General features: G+C 40.4%; 1 protein-coding gene across 2 annotated transcripts; it reads left to right on the plus strand.

Moving 5' to 3' along the window:
* Positions 1-15: 15 nt before the first annotated feature.
* LOC135339972 (F-box/WD repeat-containing protein 8-like) lies at positions 16-17,653 on the plus strand. Of its 2 annotated transcripts, XM_064536240.1 has the most exons (11): positions 16-277; positions 3,978-4,156; positions 4,807-4,911; positions 4,962-5,038; positions 5,090-5,257; positions 5,635-5,774; positions 11,141-11,364; positions 14,313-14,510; positions 14,577-14,815; positions 14,873-14,938; positions 17,224-17,653. In XM_064536240.1, exons 1-11 carry the CDS (start codon positions 130-132, stop codon positions 17,486-17,488), a joined length of 1,809 nt encoding a protein of 602 aa, XP_064392310.1. In that variant the 5' UTR covers positions 16-129; the 3' UTR covers positions 17,489-17,653. The 2 variants fall into 2 exon arrangements, with proteins under 2 accessions (XP_064392310.1, XP_064392311.1); XM_064536241.1 differs by lacking the exon at positions 5,090-5,257.
* Positions 17,654-21,065: the final 3,412 nt, after the last annotated feature.

Below are 21,065 nucleotides of genomic sequence, written 5' to 3' on the forward strand. Positions count from 1 at the left end.
GTCTCGAAGCTAGATTGAAGGGTCAACAGTGGGATAGAGGCTAGGGGCACCATAGATAGAAGAAGGAAACGTACCCATTTCAAAGTTGGCCACTTACCCGACCTGGTAGTTTGTAATCACGGGCTGACAATGGAACCACGTAAATCTTTCTGTGCTACTAGTGTCCAGGTTAACAACCCTGAAGGTATTCAAGCTCAAGCTTCATTGGATGAATTCTTCAAAGAGTGGAAGCAAGACTTGCACGCATCTGCTGAGACCGTAGATGCTGAGATTGAAGGCAAATTTGTAAAAATACTCACTGTATCTTATAGGCTTTTATTGAATTGGAATGGATAGCTGGTTTATTATCTGAGTCCTCTCAGAGCCTCGTGATGTTTTTTGTACTAGCTAGATCTAGTATCGCCATCTCTATCTGACTACTGTCGATGTCGAGCAGATGTGAGGATGGAGCGTCTTACTGTAAGACCTCGATTTAATGCGACCCTCTAAATAAGCGACACTTGGACATTTCGCCCATAATTATAGCACCATTTTTTGTGTGTACATTAAAAGTTTACTTTTGCAAAACGTAATTATTTATAAGTGTCGCTTTAAATCGAGTTTTTACTTGATTCACTATCCACACTCTTTGTTTGTAATGTGCTAAGTGCCTCTGTGTGTGGCTAGCTGATAACACAGGGTGTCATACAGGGGAGGGGGAAAGGGGGATATCCCCCCTCTGGCTCCAATCCCCCCTAAAATTTGCATTCAGTTCCTAGTTGTATGACTGAGTGTCCATAGCTGGCAATGTTACATACTTACTAACAGGGTATCGAAATAACAGTTGACCTTTTTCCCCCTCTACATATACTTCAAAATCCTGTATGACACCCTGTACAACGTAACGCGTTCAAATCATCAAGTACAATGAATAAGGCCACTCCAAGACAAAATAATAATTAATAAGCACATGGCTAAAGCCATTAACTTCATGCGCAGAAGAAATAATCCTCAAACAAGGGAAATTTACGATGGCCCTGAGCGCTACTAGTAGTTCACCTTAGCTACTTGATAGTTCACCTACCTTAGCTACTTGATGGTTCACCTACCTTAGCTACCGTATTACTAGAATATTTTGCTGGTGAAAAACCTTTGCGAATGAGCCAATCAGCAGAACATTTGACCCTTTGCTATCTAACTATTGCGTTCTGGCAAGGATCGTGTGTGTTTTGCAGATTTTAATGATGCGAATTGATCAACCCTCGCAAAATTCGCAAATGTTTGATGCTTGCAAAACATTCTAGTAATACGGTACTTGATGGTTCACCTACCTTAGCTACTTAAGAGTTCAACTACCTTAATTAGCTACTTCGCAGTTGAACTTTGACTTGTATGTTAATTAATGCTGCTGAATAGATCAACAGATTACAGTGCTTGCTAGCTATAATCAGTACACTACTAGATGGCACATGCAACTTTACTGCCAAGATATTGTGGTCACAGCCGATTTTATTCGTTAAAGACTCTGACAAGCAGCAGTTTATGATATTCCTGAGGGCGGCTCGAAGAGTTCTTAATTGCTCCTATCTAATCTACAAACTGAAGAAAAATGCTGGAGTTTACTAGCTGGTCGGCTACTTCTACACGTGCTAACTCAATGACTGTTTAGAAATTGTTTCAAGCCGCCCTGCCCCTTTCCTTGTTTAAATAGATAATTGCCTTGATGTAATATCTAGCATATAAAAATTAAGTGAATACAGTCAGGACAGCTTGATTTTACTACTAGATATAGTTACTGTGTAGGCGAACGCTGCATCGTAACCTTAAGTTCAATCGGTTTGGAATGAGGATAGTAATTGAATCTTGGTATGTAATTCTTCACCCCTGTACCGGGCCGTATTTTAATCTGCCTGGAACCGAGGCTACCCCTAATGCTGAGCTGTACGAATATTAATTGAGCAGTTCATACGAAAATTTGTACTTCATCCATGTGATTTAGAAGCCATGCGAGGCACTTGAGTTGTGTAGTACCTTTGGGCTTCTAAATCGACAGTTAATCGACAACTAAACAGTTAGACACCTCCAAAACAGTGTCTATAACTATTAATAATTATGCCTCAGTGTGCACATGCCTAAGCGAGGTATACGGTAGTGTGTGTGTGTGTGTGTGTGTATGTGTGTACTGCTCATGGATCAATGAAGTGCAAGCTTCTAGTCATGTTTTCTTGGATTGCAATAATAAAAAAATGCTTCGTTCTTGAGTTATACATAGCTACTTGGAATGCCATTGTAACCTTCAGAACAGTGCACTAGCAAAACTTGTCCATGGCGTGTTACTACTCTACGTAGTAGTTAGTTCTGCAATAGAGCGCTATCTATTGATAGCTGCAAGAGTGAGAAAAGAGCTCAAAGCTGCATGCACTTCGCTGTTTCATGCAGCCATTAATTTTATGGACTTTGAACTTTTTTACAACTTGACATCCTTTTTAGCAACGATCATGGTCAATTATTTCCACTTTTTGCACCAATAGCTAGCTAGTAGCTTCATGTTTGGCTCCACCGAGGCATCAGCACCCGCAGTACTTTCATTTTATTAGTAACAGCTAGTAATTGCTGTCTGTCTATTAACCACCTAGTACCAAGGGCGTATACAGAGAAGAGGGCATGCAACTCGCCCTATTCTCAGAATCATCCGACTTCGTATTGAGCTATTTTTAGAACTGCCCACAAAAACGCCCACGCGTAACCTTTGACCGCACAAGGTAAATCAAAGTCTTTTCTATATCTGAGCTAGCTAGCTAGCTAGCTCGATTGCAGCATAGTAGAACTAGTTCTCAGCAGCAGTATGGCTCGTACTAGCAGTGTCAAAGGCAAAGGCAAACCATCCAACAGTTGCAACTCCAAGAAGAAACCTAGGTACAATAAACCTGTCTTCCTTAGTCTCTGGTACTTCTTAACAATACGCCCAGCACTTAACTTCCCGCTCAAAGGGGTTGTCTTGGACCTAGATGGACTAGGACTGGTCATGACACTTCTCTAAAATAATACTGCACTGTTAGCTAGCTAGCTAGCTAAACAAAGGCAGCTCTGATGTACACGCCCATAATTATAACTCTGTAAACAACACTGCCCACTTGTTCACGTCCGTATACTGGATTCTATTTTTAGCATATCCGGTCTCTGATACGAAGTCGGATGAGTACGTAGGGTACATAGTGAGTTGCATGCCCTCTTCTCTGTATATGCCCTTGCTAGTACCTAGCTTAGCTTTCGTCACGAGATAATTATAACATGCACAGGAGTAATTACGACAGCTTTTCGGAGAAGTATCCACACGTATACGTTCAGTTTTACCATAGATTGAAGAGTTAGAGGGATAGGAAACGGTTGGTATCTCGAGTAATATCCGCGCTATGCTGCGATTTAATCGAGGCCATCACAACAATATCTATTTCTACACTCAGTGCATAATAAACTACAAGTAACTGTGCTTAGTCCGTGCAACTCATTTATATTTCGAGGTCTATACCTATTGTAGTAGTCATAACCAGCACGCTTACACGTTATATGTTCCAATAGCTCTAAAACAGCCTTGGGAACATATAACTTTATTGGAAAGTCTCTTTTTACTGGGTGTGGTCAGTCATTAGCAAGTACTACACGTGGCTCATGGACTAGGCGTGTTGTAAGTTGCTGAAAGAGATGATGTCTCGAGGAAACACAGCTTCGGGAGTTACCCGGCAAAAATGTGCTTAATAGCCTCGTAACGCGGATAATTTTCGAGGCTCCACTGCAGATTCAATGTAAAATCATCATGTGCACCACTCCGTTTCCTATCCCTCTAACTCTTCAATCTATGGTTTTACTAGTCACTGGAATTCGTTACAACCACGCCCATATACAATCTCTTCTTCAGGCCCATTTTTCAACCTAGTACTCTTAGAAAATCGGCCTTGTGACAATTAAGGCTATAATAATCAGTATGCTACTTTTTTCAGGCCAATCTCACCTTATGAAAAGTCCTGCGTTTGATGATGTCGATGTGAAAGAAATCCTTCCTCTTTTTGTATTACCCTGTCCTCAGTCATGCTCACGCACAACGGAAATGACTGAAACCACTCAACAATGCTTGAAAACAAGGTCATGCAATTTGGTTGATACTCTAATATCAGACTTGGTGAGTTAATTTCAACAGCTATAATTACATATCAATTGCACACACGTACTCTCATAACACACTTCTGACATGCTTGCCACACGTGTGGTACACTTAAGAATTTTGCACTCACGCGTGGGACAAGTGCAGCAGGAGAGTAACATAAAAGCTGTACTATGAATACCCCTTGAATGTACTGTGAATGCGGTCTGCACACGTGCTCCTCTTATTGTATGCACACGTACCACACTAATATAATTGCTTGTACATGGCATGTGGCATGTATGCCACACACATTGTGTGATGCTTTTGCCTCACACCTATGGAAGCATGTGTGTTGCTTGTTTTATGCACTTACACACTTGCCATACTTTAATTGTTACCATGAGATCTCGATAATTATGTGTGTGGCTTGTATGCAGTTAGCTTGAATACCAACTAGATGTATGTGGAACGTGTGCAACAGACACATGTGTAGATTGTAATTATGTGTATGGCATGTGTATGATAGTCGTAAAGTTTTGTTCTCATGACACGCTTATCCTGCACAAAGGAGTCATTTGCACACGTGCAGCACTTGTTGTTGCATGCATGTGTACAGCATATCTCATTCTGCTGCACTTATTAAATGTAAAGGAATTATATGTATCGATCTATGCTAAACTTTTCAGGATGAGATTAGCAGCATTCCATTCTTTGATATTGAGCTACCATGGGAAATTGCTCTAATCATTTTCAGTCATCTGTCCTTGAGGGACTTGTGTGTTTGCTCTCAGGCAAGTTAAAAATAGTATGCCCATGCATGTCTATATGTTAACTGCTGCAGGTTAGCCAAAGTTGGAAAGCATTAGCCGATGACAATGTACTGTGGCTTAAGATTTCCCAAAAGTATTCATTTCAACTGTAAGTGTTTTTGATTAGTGAGGAAGGTTGATAATTTTTACAACATTGCAGTTATGGAAATGTTGTTAATTGGAAAACAATAGTTAAAACAAGTATAATCAAAGATAAGGCTGTGTTTCAAAATTGGAAAGAAAGAAAATGTGAACTGTGGGACTATCAACCAGACAATGCTGGGGTGCTTCTATCTGCTCATCACTCTGACGATACCCTAATCACATGGTACTTTGTTCCATCCACATTTTTATTTGTGGGCAGGATTTCATACAGGATTTTTAGCTGGGAGGGGGAAATGTTTAATTGAGGGGGGTCTGGGGTTCTCTCCCGGAAAAATGTTTAAGGAATGGTTGTCTGAGGTGCAATTTGGGTTTTTTGTGTGCTTCAAACCATACATTTTACTGGTCTATAGTTTTATTGATGAGATTGTAGACATTTTAAGGAGAAAAGTCATACATTTTTTATTATGACATCATTAATTTTCAGATTTCTAGGGGAGGGGGGAAATTTTAGCTGGGGGTGGGAAATCCCAGGGCGCCCCCCCCTCCTCTGTATAAAAAACCCTTTGGGGTATGAAATTGCTTGTGTTTGTGTGCATTTAGTTATACATCTGGGTTGTCAATGGTGTGGAGAATTATGGATCGGTCTGATGGAGTTCCAATTAAGTGGCTGTCGTCAGATCATCTGCAGCTGTCTTGCTGTGCTGCTAACAGTCACTGGGGAGCAGTAGGAACAAGTGATGGTGTGTTTAATCTCTCACATAAATTATAGTTACTCTGATTATGCCTTGAGCCGTAACCGCATAATTGAAACCTTGTTCTGACTCGCATATAACTCCAAAAATTCAAATTTCCCACACAGGAAGGTGACTGTTTTCCAGTCCATAGAATACATGCGCACTATTTTAATATCACATATCATGTTATTTGTTAAAAATGTAGTGCAGTTCAACAAAATTGGTTTAATTTTGTCTTATGCTGTGTCCTATTAATGATACTCGTATTATAATTATTATCGTGTGTTTGGAAAGGGAGTAGTAAGCACAAGGCTAACTGGATTGGATGGAACAAGAGTCCGGGTGTGACTGTCAAACCATAGACTCTATGGTTAAACACCACAAAACGATGCAGTTCAAATTTGCTACCTTATAATTATTGTACATAATTAATCTAAGCAAAATGTCACCCACGTGACGACGTCAGTCTCCATTCTGAGCTTTTAATTCTGTCTCTTTGTTAGCAGTTTTTTTACAAATGTTTAGCTAGGCTAGCTAGGCTAGGCGCATGTGATTCCCATATCTGGGTGTATCATCTTACGTTTAGGCGTTTTGTGGATTGTAGTTATACGTGTATAAGATCTAACATTGGTCGGATTTGCCATTAGTCAGATGCTAAGTGTGTGTGTGTGTGTGTATGCGTGCGTGCATTCCAGCTGTAACTAACTGCTCAATGAAGTACCAGCTTCATTGGCTTCTAGTTACATTTTGAATCATGGATTGGCAAACTAAAAAGCTTCTTTCTCAAGTTATGGTAGTTTAACACTTACAGTGAAGGCTGTTCAGTCTGAATCGTTCACACAAAATTTCTGTTTAACTTACGAGTTAGCCTTTCACTAAAGTGCTAGCTGTTTGTTAGCTACAAAAGTCAGAAAAAATGCCGCTAGCTAAGCTGTACTGTACACAGCTAGAAGCAGCGATCTAGCCATTATGAACTCTGTCAGGTAGGCCGATACTAAAATTGAAGATAAAGTGTATACTACTTATTGCCCAGCACGAGTGCAAAATGCACTGTAGCAACCCCGAGGGCCGCAGCACGAGGGCGCGGCCTGCAATAACTAAGTTCCCCAATGACGTCAAGTTTTTTCCCTATAATTGTAATGTGTTTTGAGTGAATTTTAGTGGATTCATGAATTCCATAGTATATTCTTAGGTTTTGTTCCCACAACTAATGGTAGCTTATAAGAGGGACCAAATCAGTTATTGCGTGGAAGGGTGGGCATACCTATTACTAGAATATTTTGCGCGTGAAAAAAACCTTTGCGAATGAGCCAGATCAGCAGAAAATTTGACCTTTTGTGATCTAACTATTGCGTTCTAGCTGGCAAGGATCGTGTGTATTTACTAGTGATAATTTAGATTTTGCAGATTTTATTGTTGTGAATTGATCAACCATCGCAAAGTTCGCAAAATGTTTGATGCTCACAAAGCATTCAGTACAGGGGCGTAGCCAGAGGGGGGGGGGGGGCTCATAGTGCTGAAGCACCCCCTTTCTCTGAGATTGTACACAAAGTGTACCTGATTGTCTAACTGAGCACCCCTTTCTCTTCCAGATCTTGCTGCAGTTAGCTAGCTAAAGTCTATTTGTGTCGAGTTTGACCTTCATAAAGTTGTCATTAGCTTTGTCATACTTCAATTTAAGTTGCATATCGTATAGCGCGAAATTTTTGAGGCACTTATATTTCGTGGATTGGCCTCTAAAAGCCATTTCGTTGCACAATGTTCGCGGAATGACTGCTTACCGGAAGCCACGCCTTTAAATCTTTGCATGATAGTAGGTAATTCTAAGATCAATTATTTTTCATGGACTTAATTTTCGTGTAGAATTCTAACCCACGAAATCCTCAAAAATTAAGCCCCTCAAAAATTTCGCGCTATACGGTATACCATTGGATTCCTTGTTAAAAAAAGCGCTTCTATCTATAAATTATGCTTTAGAGCTGGTAAGCTCCAACCAGTTAAAAGTTAGCATTTTCCATGTAGAAGTCCCAGGCATACTTGTCCCACCACATAAAGCATAAATGAAGCCATAATTGACCACATAACTTCCGGGGCCAATCTCAACACAAATAGACTTTTAAATTAGTAGGCAAGCAAAACAAATTGGTCTTTAAACTGTGAGCTATTCTGGCTTAGATCTATAGACTAGTTCTCTTGCGTAGCTAAATAGGCTTCTCTATGCAAATAGAAGATTGGGGCACGCCCAACTATTAATTATGACGTTATTAATAAGAGGTGTGGCTTCCGGTTAACCAAATTTCGGCGCTGCACGGCTAAAAATCGGGCGCTTCACGCCCTCTTTCTTCTATGATAGCACCACCTTCCTCAAAATCCTGGCTACGCCCCGTACCAAAAGCAGATTTCTTTCCCAAAGGTACTGCATTTACACAGTGCGCAAGTGCATATAATACCAGTGCATTATGCCATAATTATATAATTATAATGCAGTGCAAATATATGGTTGCTATGGGTAGTGATGCAACATGCCGTATACAGAGCTGCTTTGATCTGCCCACTCACTGGGCAACAAAACTATTAGCCTCGATTCCAGGCCGCAAAGAGAAAGGTGGCCTAGTTTACTTTGTATGCACATGCGTGAAATAATTGACAGCAATTTCATCATGCATACAAATTGTAAAAAACGAACAAAAAGGAAGAATACGTATGACTATAATTATGTGGTTAGTGGTAAAATGTTCATGACCACAATGGCAGCGTTCAGAGACACTAGAATAATTATGCTACAGCAGTGTTGCTTCTTTTAGCTCTGTTTATCAAAGAGGCAGTTCAAGAAGGCCTCCCAGACAGCTAGAGCTGCCAGCTAGGAAGAGTGGTGGACTCTTTAATACGATCTTGAGTGAATAACTTCCTGAGTGTCGAGTTAAAGCTTATTAAAAGCTTTCAGGAGTGATCATTAGTTTATCTTCAGCAATGGCTTCTTGTCAAACATAACGGCAAGATTTGGTAGCAGAAGACTTGGCTGGTCCATATTACCCACAGCCTCATCAGGGGACCCACAGGAACACGTACATCATACCTCTAATTTCTTATAACATCTGTAGCCTTACGGTGTAGGGTGAGGGCATAAAAACTCAGTTATCTTTGCACAATTCTTATATGTAACGGACTACAACTTTAGAATACAAAATAGTATACTGTTTATTTTACTTACAGTATCCAAAATACACGGATTACCCCCTTTTTGGGGTAATGTACGCGCATGCGCATACAATGTATACCAGGCCGCCTTTCTCTTCATGGCCTAGAATCGAGGCTACAAAACTATATAAACCAACTACAATTTCTATCGTCAGGAGTACATAAAGATAACTGTAGCAGTTGTAGTGTAAACCACGTTACGGTACGAGTATGTCATACCACTTCACTATCAGACCGCATCTTAAGTGGGTGCGTAGGTGTAGTGGTTAATAGGCCTTCCAGATTAAACAGAAAAGATTAATTAAGCACTAATTGCCTGTGATACCTTATTGTAAACGGGTACTAATTTTAGCGAATTTTAGCGAATTTGTAATAACGCTAAATTAAGTACGCGCTAATAAAAAAAAGCAATTAAAAATTATGAACTCATTAAAAACTTTTTTCTTCTTTTTTTCTAATGTACTTTTGAGAGTATGCTAAGCAAGCTAGCCCTTTTTCATCTGTATCTGACTCCAAACTTTCCTAAAACTCATACTTGTACATCTTTTGAGATAATTATTATTGTGGTGATGAATTTGCTACAAATCCGCCAAAATTAGTACCCTAAAAACAGAGAAAAATCTGAAAACGCTAAAATTACTACCCGTCTAATTAAGGTATCACATCCGGGGTCCCATTTAGCCCCGCCCAGAAGCATTTTGGCTGAAAGTGAACGGCTCTTGAGATAATTATAGCCATCACTAGAAAAGGAGCACTTTCAACAGAAAAATCTGTCATATAAGAGTGAATGTAGGCTGCAAACTTAGCTTTTACTAAGTCTCAAATTCCAGCCGGTTCTCATTGTAAGCGTGGGAGGGAGAGAACCATCTGGTGACTGCATGGGCAGAACGTTCTGTCAGTCAGGAATGTAATCATCCTCGTATTCTCGAAGCTATCTTTCATTCTTCTGGGTAAAGCTCCAATGAATATACTCTTTTTGCTGGTAAGGCTCCAATGAATATACTCTACCAACATTCCGTCCGACGACTGTCCAGAGTCACCAGACGGTTCTCTCCCTCCCACGCTTACAATGAGAACTGGCTGGAATTCGAGACTAAGGTTTTACTTGTTTTATAGAGGAAGGTATGCATTCTCTATAAAAAAAAATTAGTATGCAGCCTACCTTCAGTGCTCTAGTTTGTCTGGTTTGTCTGATTGTGTGATTGTGAGTCTACTAAGTAGAGTAGCAACACTCCATGAACAAGTTTTTCTCTGCACTCTTCTGAAAGGCTGCAATATGGTATTCCAAGTAAGCTAACTACATGTATATAGGCATATTGAACTCCGAGAACGAAACATTATCATATCCACGAATTAAAATCCAAGGAAACATGACTAGAAAGAAGCCTATAGAAACTCTTACTTGCACTTCATGGATCCTTGAGCAGCCTACACATGCATGCAGACAGACACACAGACACAAACACACTACTGAATACCTCGCTGCGCACCGATGCACTAGGTAGAATAGCTACAGATTTTGCTATGTAAGAGTCAAACTGATACTAGTAAAAGCTAAGAGACTTTAATGGGTGCTTTATAGTTTGCACATCCACCTCATAATCCAAGAAAAAGTGACTATAGAAGCTGTCACTTGCACCTGTATTGCAATGGTAGAGCAGTTGTAGGAATACATGCACACATAGACACACTACCGTATACCTCGCTGGGCATGCGCTCCAAGGAATAATTGTGAGTCAGTGAAAAAATGTAGTGTAAAGTCTCTGACGTGGAGAAAATAAGAGTTGTACTTAGTACTGCTGCACTATAATAGACTACGACATTTCACACGTTTCTCATAACTGGTCATGAGATATTGTGATTTTACTCTGCATGTGAGACAGTCTTTTTTGTTTATAGGAAGTATCGATCACAAATCTGTATAATTTTAGTCGTTTGAAAAGTGAGTGCAGATCAACGTGTCTGCTGGAAATGCTCGTCGAGAACGTTACTTATATAACGTACATTACTAAAACGCTCTAAACGCTCTGCCAATCCTAATTATAACCACCACCTCAAAACCTTACAAAGGCACTACCAATCTTCTGGTCAGCAGAAAATTGTGGTTACCTAACTGACATTTTTTTGCGAAATAATAAGAATGTCAATAATAATGTTTTTTATCATTGTTTTAGGTAGAATTCATGTTGTTGATGTTGCTACATGTGCCGAAGTTGATTGTTTGGTAGAGGCAGGATCAGTGCGCAGGATTGATGTAGCACAGGACGAAGAAAACCGTGTGCTTGCATCTCAGGTTGTTCAGACACGAATCGATGACAGTACAGTACATAAAGTAACAGTGTTCTCTCAAGCAGATGGTTCGTGGGATCGATTACTACTTGCTCGTGAAACCCGGCCAGTAAGCACACAATTAATTTTGTTTAGCACACATGTAGTACTGTGTAGCAGGTTATTTTCGGATGGTCCACATTTCGTGTTTTGTATGTACGTACAGCATTAATCCGGAAATTTGCACCAACTAAAATTATTCTTTCTCTGTACGCGCATTGATCATAAAAACTTCAATGAAACAATAGACGCGTGGCCAACCTCCTCTGGTATGGGTTAGTGTGTATGAGAGGTGAGTAGTGCCAAAAGGAGGCTGTTTTTTAGAAGGCGGCAGCCTAGTTGGTGGCGGCGGCTTAACCTCGAAGGTGACGGTGGGTATTTACTTGGTGGCGGCATAGACTCTATCTATGGTGGCGGTGGCTTAGCCTCGAATATGTTAATGTGGATGTGAATAAGATAATGTTGGACCACTTGACCTTTAAGTTATCTTGCAGGCTACTTCTCAAATTTGTTTTTAGTGTCTGGGAGGGAGTGGTCAAGACCAGACAGCGCTGACCTGATATCAGGCTGCTCATGGTCTCAAGGCTAGCACAGGAGCACCCTCTGTCTCTATTATCTAAGGTCAAGTGGTTCTAGCCTCATCCATATCCACGACTGGCTTTACATTTTCGAGGCTAAGCCGCCACCCTCAAGGTTAAGCTGCCGCCAACAAGTAAACACCGCTGCCTCCTAACAAAGCAAATTCGTTTTCTTTTGGCACTTTTTACCTATCATAACTGTGTTGCTAGTTCGGATTTTAATTAGAGCACTGCATGGAGTCACAACCCGAGTGTTGTACAGTAGTATGTATGAACATAATTATAGATACCTAGCAGCAACTATGAGGGTGAATGTACAATCAAATTTTAACGCATGACAATGTTTTGAGAACGGCTGTCAATGTCATGTTAAAATCTGCGCGGCTGTACACGCAGTGCTGCATGCATGTGGCTGGATGAGCAGACTCATGATTAATTACAGGCTATACTAAAACTTGTTGCCGCCTATTGCCTTCGGTATAACATCGTGTTGAGCTTGCAGCAAAGCATAAAAAAAAAAGAATTTTAGGCGTTCACATGATCCCTTCAAGTCAGCAAGATAACAAACGACCACTGTAGGTAGAACCCTGTTGATAGTGTCTAGTTTGCTCATCGAGCATGCAAATCCACGAATCAAAATCCAAGAAAACTTGACTAGAAGCCTATAATAGAAACTCTTACCTGCACTTCATTGATCCTTGAGCAGTTTACACAGACACACGAACACACTAAAACACACTACTGTACAGTGGAACCCTCTTATAACGGACTCTCTAAATAGCGGATCCCTCTGTTATAGCGGACAGCATGCCTTGTACCAACTGCTTTACTATCTAACTAGTGTACTTGCAACCCCGAATAGCGGACACCTCGACGTCGCCCTTGCACAAAAGTAGCCTGACTTGCGCATGCGCAACATTAGTGGATATTTGTTCCCGTAAAATGTCTTGAATTTTTTACGAAAATATCCTGACGAAGTATTGAAATTCATACACAGAGCTATTTAACTAGCTAGCTGGCTAGAGATAGAGCTGTATAGTTTTGTTGTACAGCTATATGTACAGCTATTTTCTTTCTGATAGAGTCAGTAGCAGTAGTATAGTAGACTTTCACCAAAGTTAGTATTAGATGGGCGTGGCCTGTCTATTAGGCTAGTGTCATCCACACTGTTGCAGGCTGTGGGTCTTTTATTAGCATAGCAGGCTACGGGTAGCTATCAGCTCTTTCTCAGATGGGTTAGAAGCCTTCAATCGAAGTTTCTATCAACTTCCTTCAATCCACTTCCATTTGTTGTGACATCGTTGTTTTACTGAGCATACACGTTGTTATCCTGCGTTAGCCGGTATCTGGTTAATGCATGGTTAGCGCATGCGCAAGCAGTCGATACCAGGCCCTCTCTTCGAGGAAGAGCAGCCTGGGATCGAGGCTAGCACAACGGATGCATTCAGTGCAAGAATTAACCTCCTATAACGGACAAAGGGTGTGGTTATTGATCTACAAGAATTGGCACCCCCTACCTGCTGCTCCACAGCAGTCTTGAGTTTACTTCTTTCCTTCAAGCAAGTAATTTGGACCCTATGCTAGGTGTTGGGAATGTGTTCAGTGTTGCTGCTTGAAAGAGAACTCAGTATACAGGTCTGTGGTTGCAGTGTGGACTTGAAACAGGCTCCTAGTTGTATATTAACATTTAATTTCTTAGCAAGAAGACTGCTGTGACTATTATCTAAGTACATTCTTGTCATGTGTGCATGAACATTTCAGCTGTAGTTCACCAGTCAGTCTCACTCACTGCATGCCATGCATGTGACGACAGTCCACTTGCATTTTCCAACATTTACAATAATGTCAATTGTGGAGTTAATCTGTTTTTATATTAACATTTAATTTCTTAGCAAGGAGACTGCTGTGACTATTATCTAAGTATATTCTTGTCATGTGTGCATGAACATTTCAGCTGTAGTTCACTATTCAGTCTCACTCACTGCATGCAATGCATGTGACGACAATCCACTTGCATTTTCCAACATTTACAATAATGTCAATTGTGGAGTTAATCTGTTTCCAAGGACTATGGCTACATGTATACTGATTCAGTTCATCATATTTTATGTATTTGATTGTCTCATTAAACACATTTGGGGTAACGTAACCTTATATGTTATAACCTCCCAATAAAGGAAACCTCCGAATAGCGGACAAAACCTCCTGCACCAACTTGTCCGTTATTCGGAGGTTCCACTGTATACGTATACCTTGCTTGCGCATACGCACACCGAGGCATAATTATGTCCCCCTCATTATATCTTATTATATGTACATGTAGTTACTTGTGTACCAACATTGGTGATTAGTTTAATAATTATTTTCACTAGGTCACTCTTTGGATTCAATACTAATTGTCGTACTCACTTTGATAGGATTGTTTTTTATGTACATGTAGGTGCAGCAAATGAAATTACTGAAAATGCCTAATATTGGTGTGTGTCTCCTGTACTGCACCTCCAACACTTTAACTGTCCACCCGGTAAAATCTGTCCCAACACACATTCTTTCACCTTCTGCAAATGTTGGCTACATTTCCTGCTGTGATCATTGCTCCACACGCGTAGCATGTGGAACGTCAACTTTTGGTTACAAAGTAGGTGTTTCTACATTGCCGGATTTTGAGTGTCATTGATCATCCTTTTTTGTTTATTCTGGCCAGGTTCAGGTGTACGACCTTATTTCAACTTCAATGATGTTCACTTGCAGCAGTCATAGTCAACGTGTATCATGTGTAACCATCTTTCAAGGATCACCAGAATTGATTGCTAGTGGATCAGCGGACAAGTGTGTGAGAGTATATGACTCCCGGGCAAGCACACTGCCTATTGTGAAACTATGTGGGCATGGATCACCTGTGTCATGTGTTCAAATGGATGAATGGAAGGTTGTTAGTGGCAGGTATGTTCTTACTTCGATAAATTCTTTACTTTGATAAATAATGTGTCTAAATTACAGCCTAAATGGCAGCTTAATAGTGTGGGATCAACGAATGAATACTGAACTATGGAGAAGTCATGAAAGGTAAAAATTAGTATACAGTAGTGGGTACCCGTGCCGTTTATGTGTATACATCTAGTACGTTCGTAACGTTTCCATTTTGACATCGTATTAAAAGTGTTGAATTTACCGTACCGTTGCTAATTACCGTTGCACGTTGCAAGTACGTTTTGTAGAAAAGTTTTAGGAAACGAACAAAGACTAGTCATCTCGAGTATCGTAGCTAGACTAGTTACTTAGCTATGCTATGGCTATGTCTAGCTGTAAGACTAGCTTTAGATCTACAACAAAGACATAAAATGCTCATGTGTCTGCAGTCTCTATATGAGTTCTATCTCTGTTCTACAAGGCTAGCTAGCTGAGCTGCATGGGTGTGGCCGAAGGAAAAATTTAACAACGGTTGATTAGAAAAAAAACGCAACGATACGTATAGCGTATCTTGAGCGTACTTTTAGCGTTTATTTTGCAACGTACCAGTGTACGATGGACGTACTACGTAAACAGAACGGGTACTTTATATTGGCTGCTACTGCGCCTTGAGGCATAGCCACACAATGGATACTGACTGTTTGTGTATGTATGTCGTCTGTCTGTCTATCTGTGTGTGTATTCCAGCTGTAACTGCTCAACGGTTGAAATGCGACAAAAACTAACAGCTTCTTATAATAATTATTATACCGTATAGCGGGAAATTTTCGTGGGGTAAAATATTCGTTATTTTCGTGGGCAGGCTGACCTCCACGAAATTTTAACGTAGGCGTGGCTTATCGGAACGTAGGAATGCCGTGCAGCCACGAGACTAAACGAAATTTTTACTCACGAAAACCACCGTTTCTCGAGTTGAACGAATTTTTACACCCACGAAACTTACCCGGTATACGTTAGGCACGTTCTCTTGGATTTTGATCGTGAATTTGCATGTTTAACATAATTATGGCTCCTCCTATAATGACTGTGTGGAATCCATTGTCAACAATCAACATTATAGACATTATAGGCCTATACCGTATAAACATTATACACGGTGGTTTCCAGAACAGTTGTCTGAGAGTAGCAGTAGTCACAAATCATGATCAGTTCATGGAATGTCCTTTTGAAGTAGCTAGCTGTCATGAGCTGTACTATTTCCCATGCATCACCTTTAATATTTCCTCTAAATATAGTGTAGGCATGTTAGCAGGAGCAGCACTGAAGAGAGTACCTTATAGCGGGTATATTTCAAAGGTATAAATGTTTGTGGTTTTCGCGGATTAAGCATGCACACCGCAAACATAATATCGCATGCATGCTGCAAAAAGGCTGCTATAATTATTCCATCAAATTCTTTTTCGCGAAAATTTATACCCTCGAAATAATTATATCGCTATACGGTAGTTCAATTTCAAATTTACTACACACGCAGCGTTGATTCTAACTGCTATTCCTGTGGGATACACCATAATTATTCAGAAGATGTGGTACAGCAAAATGTACCATATAGCGGGTAATTTTCGTGGGGCAAAATATTCGTGGTTTTCATGGTTTAACACTGGACCATGAATATTTTACCCATGAATGAAGCGACTTTACCTACCTTTACCTGCAATGCAAGCAGCAACCACAAAATTAAAAACTGGCTAAATATAGACCTTTACTCACAGCAAGGCAAGTTTAAAATGAACTGCATAATTATATTATACCGTATAGCGTGTAATTTTCGAGGGACAAAATATTCGTGGTTGAGCAATATTGAGACATTTCGTGGGTAATATTTTTGTGGTTGCTGCTTGCACTGCAGGTAAAGGTAGGCAAGGCCGCTTATTCGTGGGTAACCTCCAACCACGAAAACCACGAATATTTTACCCCACGAAAATTACACGCTATACGGTATATAATATAATTTATTATGCAGTTCATTTTAAACTTGCCTTGCTGTGAGTAAAGGTCTATATAGCTAGTATGAACAGACCACAATACATAGGTTTATTGCTCAGCATTTCACTCTGATAGCAATGATGGGTTATCCACACTGTGAGTCTTTTATCAGATAAGGCTAGAAGCCTTTTACTGTACGTAGCGTACACTAGAGTTGCCACTAGTTTACTTGTTCCATCCTTTCGAAACGTACTGAGCATAATTTTAACGCAAGCATTCGATACCAGGCCCATCTCCGAGAGGAAGTGGTTGAGGCTACCCTCCTTTCTGTGTGGAGTTTGTTGAGGACATCATCAAATAAAAGCCGACATCAGTAATAATGGCAATTTGATGTGGGTGGCTGAAGCAGTTTGCTGGCCTTATCATCATTATGTCTTGCTTTATTTTTGTTACAGGCATCCGGTATCTTTATGCAGTTTCAGTCGTGACACTCTTGTTGCATGCTTTGAACCTTCGGACAAATATCCCGTTGTTGATTCTGACAACCCATTCATTTACCATCGCCGACATAGAGGACTCGTTCGCTTGTATGACTTCTCTGTAGACACATCCAGGTATACTAACGCTATTCCTACTATATGTACTTCAGGATTTGATGAACCTAGTGCGTCTTTTTATAACATAGATTTGAAATATCCATATGACACTATCACAAATTAGACTTGTTTTTAAATCTGAATCATTACGCTCTGTATTTAAGGTTACGGTAAACAGTTGCTCATGAATGTTCATCTTATAATGATTTTTGTGAAACTATAAGTGCCTTGATAAAAGTTTGAAGCACACACATGATAAACATTATCAGTGTATTAATCTGTACGACAAGTATCAATCTTCATGCAAAACATCTTCAGTGAAAGCGTTACTAGAAACAACACAAACTAGTAGTCATTATTATACTTCCAAGTTTTTCGTTCCAGGCCGGGAAACTCATAAAACAAAATACGTAAAGGTGACAGAGCCAAAACTATTTCTTCGTGTGGCCCTGCATAATTTGCTACAGTAGACTGCACCTAAGCTATCTATTAAAATTGTCTATTTGGATGGATTCGCATTTCAAAGTTCTCTTTGCATGCTCATCAAAAATATTCGAGAGCAAAATAAGATTCGAGGTAGGGTAATTGTTTGCTCGCTACTCTGACCAAGCTGCACTGTTGTCTCAAGGGTGGGCGGATTAATTAGAATTTCCCATCTAGACAATGGTTAAGGCCTGGATTTTATTCATTACCTTAATGTTACTATTATAGACAGGTAGTAATTTTAGCAATTTCAGATTTTTCTCTGTTTTTAGGGCACTAATTTTGGCGGATTTGTAGCAAATTCATTACCACAATAACGAGTGTTGCAAGCGTGCGCTTGCTGATGCCTCTCGCCATGTTATGCTTTCGCTCAAGATATTAGTACTTTCTATGAATTTTTTAAAAGTTAGCTTATCTATATAAACTCACTGAGAAGAAAAGACTTATTTACATGCATTAATTGTTGTATTATGTGGCTTACCAGGACCTCAAGAAAGAAGAAAATTTATTCTTCTAAGATCTGTACTTCAGTGTATATACAGTAGACTCTCGTTAATCCGGTCACCCTTGGGACCATAGATACTATAAACTAGAGCACTAAAGTGCAAACCCTCGGCTGGTGACATGATTATAAAGAAACCAGAAGACTGATATAATGCAGTGCATATAGTGATGTTGTTATCATCATCATGCATGACTTGCACAGCAACTCAGGAGCAATAAAACTAGAGGCATGCTGAAACATTTAAGAACAGGTAGTAGTACTATAGATATATGCACTGTGGATTAGGATCACAGCAAAGAAGCCTGGAGTCTCAGAGCTCCAGGTCCTGCATGGATCCCAGTCAGCTAAAGCAAGCTTTCTACTTTAGTGACCCTGTTCCATTGTTTCTGGACCTGGTACAGGATCACTTCAGTTATAAGTAACGCATGTGCAAGTTCTGTTCAAGCTACACGCTTTTATTAGACAACGAAGCTTTAACACCGAAAGCTGCCACTATTAGAAGTACTGACTTGTTGTGTGGAGGCTACCCATGCTGTAAACGCAGTGCTAGAGCATCCAGGTAAGCAGACCCAGTCACAAGCTTCTTAGTTTTTCGTTTTTATTTGCTGTGGCATCCAGGTGAGTAGATTCACCTGTCACAAACAAACAAAACAAACAAACTAGAGCACTGAAGTGCAAACCCTCGGCTGGTGACATGATTATAAAGAAACCAAAAGAGTGATATAATGCAGTGCATGTAGTGATGTATGACTGAGCTGTCTAGCACAGCAACTCGGGAGCAATAAAACTAAACCAGACTGGAGGCATGAAACATTGAGAACAGAGTTTTAGTTGTACATGAGGTGAACTAGGTCCTAGTCTAGGATCACAGCAAAGAAGCCTGGAGTCTCAGAGAAGTACGACTCTTGGATAGAGTCGGATCCCAGAGTCAGCTAACAGACAACAAACAAGTCACAATTCTGGTTAGTGACCCTTTTCCACTGTTTTTGGTACTGGATCACTTCAGCTGTAAATACGGAGGTTGCCTCGAATAAAGGCCGCGTGTAGTTAGCTATAATTATAGCTAGCTGCGACCGTCACTTTTTGCTCGCTTTTATTCGACAACAAAGCTCTAACATCGAAATCTACCATTGTTAAAACTAATCACTTACTGTGTGAAGGCTATCCATGCTATAAACGCAGTGCTGTGGCAGCCAGGTGAGCAGACCCAGAAACTAGAGCACTAAAGTGCAAACCCTCGGCTGGTGACATGATAATAAAGAAACCAGAAGAGTGATAATGCAGTGCATGTAGCATGTATGACTAGCATGCGCTAGCACAGCAACTCAAGAGCAATAAAACTAAACTAACAACGTACATGCATGAGACATGCACTGGGATCACAGCATCCTTCCAGGCTGGAGTACGTATAGGATCCAGAGTCAGTCAACAACCAGTCACAATTCTACTTTCTTGACGGGATCACTTCAGCTGAAATTTTTTTTTTTTTTTTTTTTAAATTACAAAAACAATTGAGAGTAAAAGAGGTTAATTATACAAAAACAAGTGAAAGTAAAAAAGAGGTTAAAAAATAAGTTAGTGTTCTAGGTGTCCCTCCACAACTTGGACCTCGATTGGCTCAAGAAGTACATCCTTAGCTGGTCATGACCTGGCACCCCTAATTGCTGCCCTCATGATCAGTAGAGCGAAACTCAGCTGGCATCACTGAGCATCGACGAAAGTCTCTTGTAGAAAGCTCTTCCCATGCCTCCAGTAGATGAGAGGACTAGTGGTGTGAAAGTTGAGTGTTACATTATCAAGCCTTGACTACGTATTTTCAGCTGAAGTGATCCCGTACCTTGACTCAAGGCCACGTGGCAAGTTTAAGCTTCTTAGCTTTTGCTCGCTTTAACATCAAAATCTGCCACTATTTAAACCAAGATATTGTTGTGTGAAGACTGTAAATGCAGTGCTATGGCATCCAGGTGAGTAGAACAAACAAACAAACAGACGTGCAAACCCTCGGCTGGTGACATGATAATAAAGAAACCAGAAGAGTGATGATTGCATGTAGCATATATGACTAGCACAGGACTGGAGGCATGCTGAAACATTGAGTGGTACATGTCATGTACTGTGGACTGGGATCACAGCCTGGAGTCTTAGACTTAGAGAGGCTGCTGGAGTATATAGGATCCAGAGTCAGCCAACAACCAGTCACAATTTTAGCTTTCTACTATCAATTGTTCCAGGTACGGATCACTTCAGCTGCAACTACGTAATCAAGGCCACGTCGTGTAGCTAGCTAGTGCCAACATGCAAGTTCAAGCTTCTTAGCTTTTGCTCGACAAAGAATCAAAATCTGCCACTATTTAAACTAGAGCACTAAAGTGCAAACCCTCGGCTGGTGACATGATAATAAAGAAACCAGAAGAGTGATAATGCAGTGCATGTAGCATGTATGACCAGCATGCGCTAGCACAGCAACTCAAGAGCAATAAAACTAAACTAACAACGTACATGCATGAGACATGCACTATGGACTGGGATCACAGCAAAGAAGCCTGGAGTCTTAGACTAAGAGAAGTATGGCTCCTTCCAGGCTGGAGTACATATAGGATCCAGAGTCAGTCAACAACCAGTCACAATTCTACTTTCTTGACAATTGTTCCTGGTACAGGATCACTTCAGCTGAAAATACATAATCAAGCCTTGACTACGTATTTTCAGCTGA

The sequence above is a fragment of the Halichondria panicea genome, chromosome 8 (assembly GCF_963675165.1).
Source record: "Halichondria panicea chromosome 8, odHalPani1.1, whole genome shotgun sequence".
NCBI classification, from domain to species: domain Eukaryota; kingdom Metazoa; phylum Porifera; class Demospongiae; order Suberitida; family Halichondriidae; genus Halichondria; species Halichondria panicea.